This window comes from Ursus americanus, chromosome 12 (assembly GCF_024610735.1).
Source record: "Ursus americanus isolate L20-20 chromosome 12, mUrsAme1.1.p, whole genome shotgun sequence".
In the NCBI taxonomy this organism is placed as follows: Eukaryota; Metazoa; Chordata; class Mammalia; order Carnivora; family Ursidae; genus Ursus; species Ursus americanus.
In genome coordinates this window covers 15,169,982-15,186,701 of record NC_142138.1, presented here as the reverse complement: position 1 = coordinate 15,186,701, position 16,720 = coordinate 15,169,982, and the positions used below count along the sequence as shown (strand labels likewise).

The window sequence follows — 16,720 nt, the reverse complement described above, 5'->3', positions numbered from 1 at the left end:
GCATGTTAATCTCTTCATGAGGGCTCCACCCTCATGACCTCATCTAACCTAAATTACCTCCCAAAGCCCCATCTCCAAATATTGTCATCACATTGGAGGTTAAGGCTTCAGCCTAAGAATCTGGGGTGGGGGGAACAGTTCAGTCCATAGTGGGTAGGTGATGTGTGAGCAGAGGTGGTCGAGGTTCTGGAATAGCTGTTTGAAATGGCATCAGTCAGAGAAGGTTTCACTGAGAAGGTGGTATTTGAAGGAAGAAATGAAATAAATGAAAGAATGAGCCATGTGGCTTCCTAGGCTAACACCCTTCCAGGTAGAAGAAATAGTAAGTACCAGGCCCTGAGGTAGTAGTGAGCCTGGTGTATTTGAAGGACAGCAGAGAGACCAATGTGACTGCATGGGGTAAGCAAGGGAAAGTGGAGAGTGTGGGTTTTGAAGCCAGTGTAAGGACTTTGGCTTTGCTCACAGATGAGACACCAGTGGAAAGTTTTGAGCACTAGAGGAATAACAGGATTGACTTGTGTTTGGAAAGAACGTGATCTACATTTCCTACAAAGCACTAAAATCATATAACTTTGAAGTATTTTAATATAGTATATTGTTCAGAAAATAGATTAGTTCCTTGTTTTGTTTTGCTTTTAAAATCAAGAAATGCCCCCAAGTTAGAAAAAAATATACCTTTGCTATTTTTTAATGTGTATTCTGAGATAAAGCATGCATAAATGTCTAGTTAAATATAATCCTGTAATCCACCAGCATTTAAAAATGATAAATATAGGGTTATAGTATTAATAATATTTGTAGTTAATAAGATGATATGCTATAATTTTATTTACTTGAAATAATCAGTTAAATTTAGGAAACAAATATTCCACGCATTTTGGTTACCATAACAACTTGGGTGAAAAATTGAAGAACAGATGTTAAATCAACCTGTTGCTGTTTAATGGTTTGACAGTTTTAAAATTCTATTTAACACTGTTCAGGTTTTAAATTTATGTATAACATAAGTTGTCCTTGAAAGAGATCCCTTATTTAACTTTCTTTCTATAAAGATTGTTATAAAATATGGATGAATAGATGTGAATAAAGAAAATGGTATGATAACCCAGGATAGAAATGTACTTGAAAGATTTATTTTACAACCGAAAGCATTTAGACTGAATTTTTTATTTTCTGTTTCTCTCACTGACTTACTCTCTGCCATCCTTTTCTTAGTTGGGGGAAGGAGATGGAGAATGATAGAATGTATAAGAAAAACATTTAATTTGGCCTTAGGGTTATGTTATTATAATTTTGAAGAGGATTTATTTTTTAATGACTCTTAGAACTTTCACTGTCAGCCTTATTTGTAAACTTTTTTAAATCTTGATGTTCAAATTTACTGCATTCAGTTTTTATAGATACTGGCAGGCTATAAATGCATTCATTTTAATCTCATTTTATCTCGAATTCTTTAAACTTTCAGGAAGCTGGGGGTAGAGATCTTGTAAATCATTCTTATGCATTTATAATTGGACAAAGTAAATGCATAAATCATTAATATTATACATCTCATGAGTAGAATATATGAGTGTTTAACATTGAAGTGAAATGTCGTTGTTGGCCAGTGTACACAAACATACACTGTTCACCTTACAGAATTTCATTTTGTCTGACATGGAGAGTGTTGAGGAAAAGGCAAATATCATAGCAGCTACTGTAATTGAATTGGCCTCTGAATCATATAAAGCCAGGAAGCCTGACAGTAACATTGTCTAAAACCTTAAAAAAATATTATGGTGCATGTGACGTGTATCTACTTGAGGCTGAAGTGAATGGGCTATTAGAAAAAATTGCTTTTAGGGGGAAAGAAAAGTATGATATTTTTTGAAAAATGTGTTTAAAAATGGAGGTGATTTTTTCTCTTGAAATGACTTGGTTTATACTTTAATCTAATTATGAAGCTTCTCTGGCCATTAATTTTTTTTCCTGTTTTTTTTTTTTTCTTTTTCTAAACCTAATTATTGTGGTTTATTTTTTATGAATAAGTGATGTTTTACTTGATAGGTAGTGCCTAGAAGAATCCTGATGTGTGCCAGCAGTTGTTTAATAAATATTTCAGTTGTTATTGGGAATAAATACAGCCATCTCATAGTATATCATTCTCCTATGTCAGGAGTGGTTGATTATAAAATTTACTTGAGAACTTTTTCTTATCTATCATTAGAGGAAAATTGACCTGTGTCAAGGCGGCCTTAATTTTTTAATTTTTTGTATCTATTAAAATTTTTAGTTATTTATAATTAACTTCTTTAGACCACTTCAAAAACTAGTCAGACTCCAATTTCCATTTCAGTTTATGAAAGGAAATGAAATGAATTAGAGGGAAAACATTTTTAAAGGTAAAATCGTGACTTACACAAATATATGATGAGCAATATCTGAGATTTTCTTTAACTTATTATTACGGAGAGAGCCAGTAATGTGTTACAGCTAGCTCACAGGAGAATTTCAGAACCATAGGTATATAGACAATCAGGAATGGTGAACCGACTTTACAGACAGATGCAAAACTGATGTATTCATGAGGCAGTGATCAATTGCATTCCACCAGACAGTTCGCTTACATTTCTACAGGCAGGTATTATTTTCATTGTTACTGGTTTTCTACAGATTATGAAGTTGTAAAACAGCTTTAAGGCCTTGAAAGGCAGAGGTGACACTCAAGGATGCCCTTGATAGGGTATCCAGTGTTCTTTCTTGCCCATTTCAAAGTCTTTCGCAGTTTCTTCTGTTTTTATTTTCTGTTGTCCTCGATTTGCCTTTCAAGTAAAGACACTAAATCAAATCATCCTGTCAGGCTAATATATAATAGAAATTTTTCTTTTGTTAATTTAAGTAGTCACATAGCCATTGTCCTTATTCTGTTTCTCTTCTATCTCTTAAAGTAACAAACTACTATTTTCATTCATTTCTGTTAAATTTGTTTCTAGTGAGTTTTTGATTGAGGTTATTGATGCTAAAATCCTAGGCTTTTTTTTTTTTTTGAAGTATATGTTTGCATATAGAAATTAAGGGAGAGAGCTTGAAGTGGCATATAAAAGCATTGGTTTCATTTTTTCAAGTTGTTGGGGCAGTAACATTTTTATTTACCCTTTAGAGGTTCTTCTGGCTGGTCTAAATTAAATTGACATGAGAGATTAACAGAAGAAAAACAAATTTAATTTTGTACATATGGGAACCCCACATACGTGAGAGGTTCAAAGACAGGTAAAATGAAATATATATGCCATTCTGCGCTGAGGAATGGGATAAGGCCTTGGGGCTTCAAAGGGGAGGAGAGCAGTTCACAGGGCAATAAGGAGAAGAGCAGATATTTGGTAATGAGATGTTTGCCCTTTCATACACATGGGTCACCCAGATAAAATTTATTTCTGGTAATAACTCTTATTCTGGGAAAGACCCCCCCCAATTTATATTCTTTTAGGTAGTTAAGAGAGGAGCAAAATCTTCTCTTGAGCCCACAGGGGTTTATTGCCTTCAACTCAAAATAGTCCATGTGCCAAAATGGAAAACATTTAAACCTTTCATGAGTTATTTTGAACTAAAGGTATAGATATAAAATCAAGAATGAAGTCAGAAAAATGCAGGAATGACAGGAGAATGGAGGATAGAGAGGAAAAACATCTTTAAAATTGTTTTTATTATAAATCTTAAAAACACATGTAAAGATAGAGAATAATTTGAATAATTTAATGAACCCCCATTTTCCACTCGCGTTCATTACTATCAACCTTTTGGTCACTTGCTTCATTTGAATCTTCTCTTATTTTTTTCCCATTAGTATTTTAATGTAAATGCCAGACATGAGGTCTTTCTTCCCAGTTACTCCCATATGTATTTTAGAAAGTAGTACCATTTTCATCCACAATTATACTATTATTCCTAAGAAGATTTATAGTAATTCCTTATTAAAAATAAATATCCTGTCCATATGCAGATTTCTCTGTCTCAAAATATAGTTTTACCATTGGTTTATTCAAATCCTGATCCATCAAATCCATGTTTTGCATTTGGTTGTTTTGTCCCTTAAGTCTCTTTGACTTCAGAACAGTGGCCCCCCTTTTGTTTTGTTTGTTTTTGAACATGCCATTGACTTGTTGAATATATGTAGCTTCATGTTCTAGATTTATGTGATTGCTTTTTTGTGATATCATCTAACTTGTGTTAAAAAACAAAATTCAACTGAGTGACGTAAAGACCAAATTGGCTTTATTCAGCAATTCATGAATTGGACAGCATCCTTCTAGCAATAAAAAGGAGCTCCAAACAATCAAATAAAATGGGAGACTTTTGTAAGCAGAAAGGGGCAGGGACAAGGAAAGAGGAGCTATCTGGCAGTGGTCTATCTGGCAGATTACCTCACTAAATGCTAACTGGGAAATTCCAGATTCACTGGTTTAAGATTCCATTTTGGAAGAGGTTGAAACTGCAGTTAGATTAGCTGTAAATCTTCGTTTGCTGATGTGGGGCTTACCACAAGTGAGTCTATTTTGGGTCTATTGTCTCTCTCTCTCTCTCTCTCTCTTTTTTTTTTTAACACTTGTTTCTCTGTATATCTGTAAACAGATGTTAAATTTTGACAAGAATATTTTATAGGCAGTGCAGCTATGTTTCATATTGTTTCACATCAGGTTTCTCTTAATCTGGCTGCTCCACATTTAGTGATGCTACATTTGATCAGAGGTTTGGATGGTGATGGCCTGGCCCTTCCTTTGTCAACATGGTTTTCCCTCATATGGCCAGCAAGTGATTGTAGGGTAATGATTTAGCACCCCATAAATAACCAGTTTTTCAGCAACCTGAGAAGTTTTTTTGATTGAGGGGAATTATCATTGTCCTCTGTCTCAAAAGGCTAACCTATGTGTGCGTCTTCAGGAGGAATCTATATAGAACAGTGAAGAAGGAACTCAGACCAGCCAAATCAAATTTAATGGAAGAAAAGGTGTTGCAGCTACTTTTTTCTCCTGTTCAAGAGTAGATTTAAGAGGTAGATGGGAGAGATTTTTTAAAAATCAGAATGATGATGAGTACATTAGAGTTGAAAAGAAAGATGATCATAGGTAATTGTATTTAAAGGACATGTTGTGTGTGAGTGTCCTCAACTAATAACACCGCAAGGACCCTCATCTAAACTAAGTCTAACAATAACAACAAAAAGCCTCTGAAATGCCCATTTTCTTCCAGTAGATGAGCTTCAAAGAGTTGAAAAATCTAAAAAAAACCAAAACAAAACACACAAAAACAAAAAACAAAACAAATCTCGGATGTAACTTAAAAGCTTTCCTACGTTGGAAAGGACAGCCTAGGTGCCCCCTGAAGCTGGCATGAGAAGGCTGATTTGACTACGTTGAAAGTGACAGAAGAAGAAAGAATGACTACAAATGTAAGATACATCCGTTCCAGAAAATTGCTAAACTTGTGAATACAGCAGACAAGCTGTAAAACTTTCAGTGGAGGCTGTGAGGAGCAGAATTGATGCCCCAGAGCAAAGACTCATTGATGCTGGGGATAAAGAAACACAGCACAACCAAATTAAAACACCCAAAGCTAAAGAACGTCTGAAAAATGGAAGAACACTGAAAAGACATGAAATCAAGCTACATAGAACAGTAGAAAACGCCAGTCCTTCATTTATGTCTTCATTTCTTTGCCTGTGGTTTTTATAACATGTTTGATTTAGATAACATTTCTCAGGGTGGGTATTTAGAACCCCAGAGCATCATGCCCGAGATGTCCTGAAATGACAATGCCTAGATATTTGCCAAGTGTTTAATTTTCATTGCAAAGATAGGATTTTATAAGCTGCCAAGTATAAAAGGAAAATATAAAGGCACACAGAAGTAAGAATGACTTTAGATCTTACCTTTTAGATTTTGGAGAAGTGTAAGAATTTAGGGGAAAAGAAATAAAAAACAGTGGAAATAATACATTTTGGTATGCTATCTAGTCAAATCCACTTTTCTTTCTTTTAAGATAGAAGATGCCTTAATACATGGAACACTTAGAACAATCTATCAGTGAAGTACTTAGTAGCTGGAGTTCTCTTTCCAGAATCTACAGATGATCAAGGATTAGATAGAGTTTATCATTTAGTCTGTTTATATATGATTGTGATTTTCGCTTGCACCCTGCTATTCTTAGAAAACCATAGATAAAGTAAGGAACTAATAAAGAATTGAGTTGAAAGTATGATAAGTAAGATTCAATTGACACAAAAAACTAAATGCCAGGAAAAGGATGTATTTTTTTTCCCGAATGTACATACATCTTTCAGAAAAATATTGGTTATTAACTTGGACAAAATATGTATACATAATATAATATAAAAATGTTATGGTTCAAATTATCAGAACATAGTACATTAAAATTAATATGACAAAAATTAAAATAGGGCAGCCACATGAAAATTAAAATTCTTGTATGTATAAGACAAGAAATCCATAACCATAAGAGCACTCCTTAGAATAAACAAAAAAAAATTTGTAATGGTTGTAGTTGTATTTTCATGGATTGCTGTCAAACCTATATGTAAAAAAAAAATTACCAATTTAAATGCCTATATTAGAAAAAGAGAAGGGAAATCAAGACATATAGCGTGCCCCAGACAGGGAAAATAAAATTAAGCAGAAATAAACAAAATTATAATAGTTGATTGTTTCAGAAATTTTGTCAAAGTGAAAATTATCGAATCAGTTAGTTAGACAAAGAGTAAAAGGTAAATAGGATCAGGAGAAGAGCTACGATAATTAACATGTAGGAAAACCAAAATACTTGAGAGAATGTTATTTTTAGGTAGATGATGTTAATTAATGGCTCAGGTCAGAATCAGAAGTAATTAAAGTGTAAAGAGTGTGTGTGTGTGAGAGAGAGAACTGCCAGAGTGGATACAGCTAGAAGTAGAAATTGTAACTAGAATGTACCTCCTCAAATTAATTTCTGAAGGAAGAGGTAACGTATAATTAAATAAAATAAATAAAAACAGCTGTATCCGAAACCCAGAGTCATAACAAAGTAGCAAAGAAAAGAGCACTTAGCCCTGATGGGGATTTATTTTGGAGAATTTTTCGAAAGTTTAAAGAGAAGTTATTCAATGAATAATTTTAACTCTAGCTTCAAAATATAGAAAGGGACATTGTTAATTATCTGATCCATTTTATGAACATTTTGTTTTGACAAACTGATAAAAATACCACCTTTAAAAGTATAGACTGGGGTCATTAACCAGCAAACAGTACAGTACTAGGTAACAATAATTATTTACTCAGAGCAAGTAGATTATCCTCACATACATGGGTAGTGTAATAAAAGCAGTGCTGTTAACACAGAGGAAGGAACTCAGGACTCGTTTTTGATTCCTTCTCTATATCCTACCACAAGAAGGTCTTGTCTTCTGCGCCTTCTCCACCACCATCATCCTTCACCTGGATTAACTGCCGTCATCTCCTATTGTAATCTTCCTGTTCGGTTTTTCACCTAATCGCCTAACAATAGCCTGTTTGCATGCAGTACAGTAGCCAGAATGATCTTTTAAACGTCATTTCCCTGCGTAAAACCTTTTAGTGGTATCTCTTGAATTTAGGATAAAAATCCAAATTCCTAGCTGTCTTTAAGTTAGGTAATTTGGCCACTGCTTCTTTCTCCAACTTTTCCACATGTCCCTCTCCCCCAGGTTTTCCTTGATTCCAGTTATTTCACACTGAGCTTGTTTCCTCCTCACCGCTCCTCTACTTGCTGACTTCTCTACCTGAAATATTCTTCCCTCAGCTCTTGTTACACAAACGCCATCTCCCTTCAGAGGCTCTCCTTGATTCCCCCAGTCTCAAATAGCCCTTCTTCTGCGCAGTCGTTGTCTAACAGAGTTCAGTTTTGTCTCTTTGTGTACTTAACCAAAATGATTTTGTTTACTTGTTTGTTGTCTGTCTCCTCCTCTAAGAACATAAGGCCCTTGCTCACTGCTGTCTCCCTAGTGCCTGTGACAGTTTCTGAGATGCTTAATGAATATTTACTTCTCTTGCCTATTATGACCCATCATGCAATCATGGGTCATAATAGGCAAGAGAAGTAAAATAATATTGGGTTATAATAGGCAAGAGAAGTAAAATAATATTGGGTTAAAAATAGAAAAATTGGGGGCGCCTGGGTGGCTCAGTCATTAAGCATCTGCCTTTGGCTCAGGGCGTGATCCTGTCGTTCTGGGATCGAGCCCCACATCCTGCTCCGCTGGGAGCCTGCTTCTTCCTCTCCTGCTCCCCCTGCTTGTGTTCCCTCTCTCACTGGCTGTCTCTTGCTCTGTTAAATAAATAAATAAAATCTTAAAAAAAAAATAGAAAAATTGGGCAATGAATGCGGTTGAATAGTGGTTACATTCCCTCATGGAAATTTAGCATGTAGCAAACTAATAGTTGGTAACGGAAAAAGGATGCTTATGGGAGGTAGTTTAAAAATAGCAGTGGTCTTGGGAGCTTTGGGTTTTAATTCTGATCCACCCTCCTGACTTTGCAGAAGTTCCCTAATCTAACCTTTAGGTTCTTCATCTATAAAATTGTGATACCAGTATCTCCTGACTGATGTACATACTTGAGTGTTTGTGTGGGTAAGGTCCTGCCTCCTTCCCTCTTTCCTTCCCTCCCTATCTTACAAGACACTTTAATGTTAAATATTCTGCATTGGGCCCAAGATTTCAAAGGTGCTTCATACCATAACACCAATTGAGATAACATAAGTAAAATACCTGGCACAGTTGAAGGCACATAGAAGGTGAACAGTATATGTTCATTTCTTTCACTTCAAGTGGGAATCTGTAGGCTGGCCAATTCCGTATTTAACTCCAGTCTTCCCTGGGATTCTTAGAACTGTATATTTTTCTTATTAGAGTACATTCTTGCTTTCTCCTAGACTCTCAACTCTTTAAGACTGTTTTCCCTGTGACATTTATCATAATGATTTATTCAGAGCTTGTGTTCTATAGGTGTTCTTTAAAATTCAGCATGCATTTATTACGTACCTGTTATGTGCAGTGCATAAAGTTAAATGCAGAAAACAAAGTAAAGGCAACAGAAAGACATATTCTAGTTGTACAGTGGGAAAATGTTGCTTACTTATAAAGAGATATTTAATAAGTTTATTTTTTTTTCACCTGGTTAAAAAGTATCATTTGTTTGCTAGCATCTTTTTTTTTTTAATTCAATAACCAACATGTAGTACATCATTAGTTTTTGATGTAGTGTTCAATGATTCATTATTTGTGTATAACACCCGATGCTTATCACATTAAGTGCCCTTCTTATTGCCCATCACCCGGTCACCCCATCCCCCCTCTGACCTCCCTTTCTACAACCCTCAGTTTGTTTCCTGGAGTAAAGAATCACCGAGGGTTTGTCTCCCTCTCTGATTTCTTCCCATTCAGTTTTTGCTCCCTTCCCCTATGAACCTCTGCGCTATTTCTTGTATTCCACATATGAGTGAAACTGTATGATAATTGTCTTTCTCTGATTGACTTACTTCACTTAGCATAACACCCTAATAAGTGCATTTAATAAGATAGATTTGAATTTATAAAAATAAAAGATGTTGACACCCTGAAATGTAATAAAATAAATGTGGAAAGGAAAGTAAAAAATAAAAATTTTATCAACATATGTGATAAAATCTTACTGTGCAAAGTAGATGAAGATTTGATAGAAATGTGTATGGTCTGTAATAGGATTTTGTTTTGATAATTGGAGGAGAGAAACAATTCACACATGTAGAAATATTAAGAGAAAACCTTTATGAAGAATATATAGTTTTTCTAGCAATGAAGCATAGCTTAGACATCTCAAAAAGACTTTTTTTTAGTAAAAGATTTACTTAAGAAACAAAATGTGGTGCAAAAAAAATTAGTACAAAAGCATCATAGTGTAAAAGCATCAAAAACAACAGAAGTGGGTTCTAATCCCTTTTTTTCTAAGCCTTTTTACTTCTATGCCACCGTCATTTTTTTCTAATTAGACATTTTTAAGAGCAGTTTTAGGTTCACAGCAAAATTTCATGGAGGGTACAGGAGAAATATCTCATATACCCCTTGCCTCTGCTTAGTTTCCCCTACTATCAAAGTCCTGCACCAGAGTGGTGCATTTATTACAAAAGATGAACCTACATTGACCCGTCTTTATGACCCAAAGTCCCTAGTTTATATTAGGGTTAACTCTTGGTGTATACTTTGTGGGTTTTGACAAATATAATGACTTGTATTCACCATCGCAGTGTCACACAGTGTAGTTTCATTGCCCTAAAAATACTCTGCCTATTTGTCCCTCTCTCCCTGCTTAGCCCCAGCAATCATGGATCTTTTTAGTATCTCCATAGTTTGCCTTTTCCAAAATGCTATGTGTGTAGTAGGAATCATACACTATATAGCTTTTTTTAGATAGATTTTTTCTTTTGCTTAAAAATATGCATTTAGGGGCGCCTGGGTGGCACAGCGGTTGAGCGTCTGCCTTCGGCTCAGGGCGTGATCCCGGCGATCTGGGATCGAGCCCCACGTCAGGCTCCTCCACTATAAGCCTGCTTCTTCCTCTCCCACTCCCCCTGCTTGTGTTCCCTCTCTCGCTGGCTGTCTCTATCTCTGTCAAATAAATAAATAAAATCTTATAAAAAAAAATAAAAATAAAAATATGCATTTAAGTTTCCTTCATGTGTTTTCATGGCTTGATAGATCATTTCTTCTTAGCACTCAATAATATTCCACTGTCTAGATGTAACACAGATTATTTACCCATTCACCTACTGAAGGACATTTGGTTTCCCCAAGTTTGGGCAGTTATGAATAAAGCTGCCGTAAACATTTGCCAAACAATTTTTTGTTCCCTGCCAGTCACAACCTCTCTGGGGTTCAATTTCCTCAATCTGTAAACTGCAGCTGATGATTTCTAAGGATTCTGAGGTTTGAAATGATATGGTTATCTAGATAAAAATCATGAAATTTTATGTAATGCTGATTATGAATAACTTAGGTAGGCCTGTATGCTGAAGACATTATAAGTTGGTAAAACCTTTCTGATAGAAAGCAATCTGGTCCTATATAAACTAAAATTATACTCTGTTCAGATCATTCTGTTTTGGGGGGTGTACTTCAAGTAAACCCAAATGGAAGTTACAACATTTTTTCTTTAAGCAAAGATTTTCATAGGGTAATTAATTAAAAAAATTTTTTTTAAAGATTTTATTTATTTGAGAGAGAGAGAGGGAGTGGTGGGGAGGGGCAGAGGGAGAGGGAGAAACAGGCTTCCCGCTGAGCAGGAAGCCTGATGCGGGGCTTGATCCCAGGATCCTGAGATCATGACCTGAGATCAAGGCAGACGCTTAACCAGCTGAGCCACCCAGGCTCCCCCATAGGGTCATTTATTAAAGCCAAATAAAACAAAACAAAACGATGGAAACAATTCAAATGCCCAGTAATGGAGAAATGCAAAGTAAATTGTGTGAGGACAGGGATCATGACTATTTATTCAGACTGATGTGTGCATAGCACCTCACTCAGTGTGGTGTTCTAAATATTGGCTGAGTGTAAAAATACTGAAAAAGAACTTAGGGGAGAGAGAAGAGCTTGTGCTGAATATAAAAGATTAGATGGGATTCTGCTTTCCCGTTCATTTGCTGCTTGGCATCTCTCTTTGCTACATTCCGCTGTGCCAGCTGTTACCTGCTGGACTCCACACTTGCCCCTTTACTGACCCCAGTGAACGTCTTCGGCATGTGAGGTAGCAGCCGTCACATAGCAGCCTCTGCTTGGAAAAGGATATCACAGTGGCTGTAAAGGAGTTAAAGCAAGAGTAGACTCTGCCCTCATTTTGCTAGGGCAGTCTCAGCCTGTGCTTGATGTCTCAGTGTCAAGTTTAATAGCAGCTTCCACTCTCAAAGGTAACTGGGTTCGGACGGAAGGGTGCCATTTAGCTGAGGCTCTGACTTGCTGTTTACTTCAGTGCTGTAGTTGTGAAACATTTTCTTGATTTTTCAGTTCAGTTTACTTTAATGAACTTTTTTTTTTTTAATGCTCAATGGATGATTGTGAGATACAAAGAAAGTCAGATAAGGCCCTGTCACCACGAAATTTCACTTTAATGCTTTTTCCTCGTTAGTTTATTTTGGTAACTCATCGCCTCCTTCAGAATCAGAAGTGTTCCTAGATCCAAGCTCCTTCCATGGCCTCATCCATTTAGAAGACCTTTTTCTGGTTTGCTTCTGGCTGCATGCCTTCCTCTCCTGTGGAACATGAAGGAATATTCCTAAGAACCTGTGCCCCTACCACGTGGCACTCTGGGTATTTGGGATAATGGAATTCCTTGCCCAAACACTTTTGAGCCTGCTTCTGGGGCCTGTGTGGATCTCTTCCCTTGGATGCACGCACACAAGGCCCTTCACAGTGCCCACTGAGCCAGGGATGGGAGGAGAAGGGAGTGGACAGCAGGTCAGTGGCAGGAGGTGGGCAGGCTCCTGCAACCTTTCACATTGCAGAATTCAAGAATTCTAATTTTATACCTGGCCTTCGGGGTCATTTTGAATGTGTATTCCTCAAAGTAGGAGAATAGAACATATTTTTTGCAGTAGTTTATTAGCTTGAATTACTGCTTTTAGATATTTAAACACATGGTATCTGAGCCTCCAATTACATTCTTGCCATGGACCCCACAAATATCAGGGGTAGGCCCACTCATGGTAAAACCTGAAATCCTTACTATAATACATGAGATCCTACATAATCTGCTTCTGCCCCTACCCTGCTCAGCTCCAGCTGAGCTAGCTTCCTCACTGTTCCAGAACTGTCCAGGCATGCTTCCATTGCAGGTCCTTGCACACTCCCTGCTGCTTCTTGGAATGCTGTTCTTCCAGGTATCCATGTGACCTCTTCCCTCATGTCCTTCAGGTCTCCTCGCCTTCCTCTCTCCTTCCCGTACCTCCCTCCAAGCAGTACCCCTTCCCCACTGCCATCATTATTTTATCAGTGAGACCTCGATGGGCTAATCTTTCCAAAATTTTACTATCCTCACAAACACTGACTGTCTCCTTCCCTGCTTTACTTACTTAATGTGCATCACTATAAAAAAGTTAGAAGTAATAAAAAATTAAAGTAGGTCCCGTCCCTAAATTTCTTTCTTTTAAGCTCTCCTTAGATAAAAAATGTTTTTTCCTTAAAATTTTTCTGTTTTAGTTTTTGTGTCTTAAAGTCATTTATGTAGCCACTTTAGAGAATCACCTAGATCTCCAAGTCTGCTTATTTAAAGCTGCAGTCCCCCTACCCTGCCCTCAGTTTTTTAAGGGTAACCATCTTCAGCTCTCTTCAATGATTCTTTAAGTATTTCCCACTGTATCTACATAACACACATACTTACTACTTCTTAACTTTTCAATTTTAGGCATTACCAATTTACTTTCCCCTGTAGAGGATGAGAACTAAGGTTCCCCTTACCGTTGGCACACCCTGTGCACGCACACACATGATCCAACTCTCCGTCTTCCCAGTATTGAGTTGTGATTTGGGGTAGATCAAGATTTAGTGTTTTTATTTTATTATTTATTTATTTAATTTTTTAAATATTTTTTTATTATATTATGTTAGTCACCATACAGTACATCCCTGGTTTTTGATGTAAAGTTCCATCATTCATTAGTTACGTATAACACCCAGTGCACCATGCAATTCCTGCCCTCCTTACTACCCATCACCAGCCTATCCCATTCCCCCACCCACCTCACCTCTGAAGCCCGCAGTTTGTTTCTCAGAGTCCGTAGTCGCTCATGCTTCATTCCCCCTTCTGATTACCCCCCCCTTTCTTTATCCCTTTCTTCTCCTACCGATCTTCCTAGTTCTTATGTTCCATAGATGAGAGAAACCATATGATAATTGTCTTTCTCTGCTTGACTTATTTCACTTAGCATTATCTCCTCCAGTGCTGTCCATGTTGTAGCAAATGTTGAGAACTCGTTCTTTCTGATAGCTGAGTAATATTCCATTGTATATATGGACCACAGCTTCTTAATCCAGTCATCTGTTGAAGGGCATCTCGGCTCCTTCCACGATTTAGCTATTGTGGACAATGCTGCTATGAACATTGGGGTGCATATGGCCTTCCCTTCACTATGTCTGTATCTTTGGGGTAAATACCCAGTAGTGCAATGGCTGGATCATAGGGTAGCTCAATTTTTAACTTTTTAAGGGACCTCCACACTGTTTTCCAGAGTGGCTGTACCAACTTGCATTCCCACCAACAATGTAGGAGGGATCCCCTTTCTCCACATCCTCTCCAACAATTGTTGTTTCTTGCCTTGTCAATTTTTGCCATTCTAACTGGCGTAAGGTGGTATCTCAGTGTGGTTTTGATTTGAATTTCCCTGATGGCTAATGATTTTGAACATTTTTTCATGTGTCTGTTAGCCATTTTTGTATGTCTTCATTGGAGAAGTGTCAGTTCATATCTTTTGTCCATTTTATAATTTGTTTATTTGTTTCTTGCATATTGAGTTTGAGAAGTTCTTTGTAGATCTTGGATACCTGTCTTTTATCTGTAGTATCATTTGCAAATATATTCTCCCATTCCGTGGGCTGCCTCTTAGTTTTTTAGTGTTTTTAAAACTGTAAACACCAGTCACAGCTGAGCCATGTTGTAGACTATGATTACTTTTCCTATAGCATTTTGTTTTTCATGGAATTAAAAATTATGATGGTTTTGCTTTGCTTACTTTTCTAGGTTATTAGCATCAGTACTCCCTCCGACTGCTCTAGTTATGTGTGTCTTCTTTCAGTATGTTCACACTTCTGTATGCTAGTGTTCTCATTTCTTGAGTCTTCAGATCTTTTTAAATCTGGATGGGTGTTCTCACGGTCAGGCCTCGTTTGACTGAAATCATAGAGACACCTCTAAGAAGTCTTGTTTATCCCCAATAGGACATCAGGCAGTCACTGCAGATAGAGTTGTTTGTTTCAAATACATTACTGTGTGAACAAATAATGAAAATGTAACTATGTACCATGAATTTCTGTATGGTTTTCTTTCATGTGTTATAATTAAGATACCTTTTATTCCAAAAATACAGATGTATTCTTATATTTCATTGTTTTATGAAGAGCATATTAAGAATTACTGGAATAATTTTAATAAATTTAAATTTATAAATAAATACATTTAAAAATATTTTGTATGTACATTTTGTTTATAAATAAATAAATTTAAATAAATAAATATATATATATAGTATCGTATTCTTTATTTATAGGCTCTTAAAATTAGAGAGATCTGTAATTGCCCACCACTTTCTGGACCAGACCCTCGATTACTATTCAAACTCAGCATGAAGCATTTCCTGGAAGAATCGGAGAAGGAAGACCTAAAAATCACTGCTGAGAAACAGAAAATGGATACTGTCACCATTCAACAACAGAAGCAAATACCCTTAACATATATAGTTGAGAAGAGAACTGGCAGTTGAATTAAAATTTATGAGACATGGGATATATGAAGAATGCCACAATCCTTACCATTTTTATGTTATTTTTTAAAAAATGATGTTTGAAATTTAAAAAATGTATATTCAGGGTTAAATCATGTATATTACAAGTATTATCTAAATTCTTCTAGGTATTTTCATGAAGTATTGATATATTTTAATCTATTTTAAAGTATCTTCAATGAGGAAAATGTCACGGAATAAATTTATATTACACATTTTACTCTGTCTCATACTTGCTTTTCATTTGGAAGGCAGACCTCTAGTGGATGAGAAATCAGAATGTGCAGTAATTCTTAATGTGGAGAGAATTCCAGCTGAGCCTAAACTGGGGTTCAGAGTCTGTGTGGTTATGATGAACTGGGAAACTGACAGTCTGAAGCATCTGTTTGCAGAAATTGATTTGCCCTGGGATAGGATTATGTGGAATAGGGGACCTTGAGATGGAGAATTTCCTGGTCCTCGCTTATGGACTCTGAGGAAAAAAGGGCTACATAGGCAGAAGCTTAAAGAAGTTGTTTTCATAGGCAAAAGTAGTGCTCGTTGTGGTCCAGGTGACAAAGTGCGAAACAAAATGGTAAGAGAGGGTCATTTCCTTGCAGACCCAGTGTGCCGCTCATGTTCTGAAGTCCTAACAGAAAGTTGTATCATCTTGGCTCCTTCACATACTAAGATCTGGGAATCTCAGCAGTTCTCAGAGAAGGCAACCACCCTGTTCCCACTGAGGGAATCACCAGGAGGGGCAAGAGAAGGTGCCGCCCCCAAGTGGATCTCCCTGGGCAGCAGACATCTGCAAAGGGCTGGAAGAAGATGGGACAGGGAGCACAAGGCACATCCCTGGTGATACTCAGAAGTTACTGTATTATATTAGTCCGGAAATAAACTTCTAAAATTTATTATTTGTGTAAATTATTTGTACTCCCAAACTTGTGAAGTCTAGTGACGTTGAGGTTCTATTCCTGAGAGGGACATTTTTCTTGAAACACATTATATTACATAGTTTCTTAGAGAATTAAAGGGGAAAGAACGATCTTTTATGGAGTGTCTACTCTGAGCTAGGCCTGTTTATTCCCAGACCCCATGAAGTAGGTTGCAGCCATCTCCTTTCACAGTGAGAACAGGATTGGCGAGGTTACGTGGTGCACCCAGTACCTCTCAGCTAGAAAGAGCAAACCTAGATCGGTGTGACTGCACG

The 16,720-nt window shown here is 36.7% G+C and overlaps 1 protein-coding gene across 7 annotated transcripts in view; it reads left to right on the top strand.

The window, feature by feature from the left end:
• OMA1 (OMA1 zinc metallopeptidase) overlaps positions 1–16,404 on the top strand; it is a 78,599-nt gene extending 62,195 nt beyond the window's left edge. For 3 of the 7 annotated variants that reach the window (XM_045802226.2, XM_045802228.2, XM_045802227.2), the window contains exon 9: positions 15,295–15,748. In XM_045802226.2, coding sequence (XP_045658182.2) covers positions 15,295–15,507 — 213 coding nt within the window. In that variant the 3' untranslated portion in view covers positions 15,508–15,748. The other 4 variants (XM_087865925.1, XM_045802229.2, XM_045802231.2 and 1 more) reach the window with 4 other exon arrangements.
• The last annotated feature ends 316 nt before the right edge of the window (positions 16,405–16,720 follow it).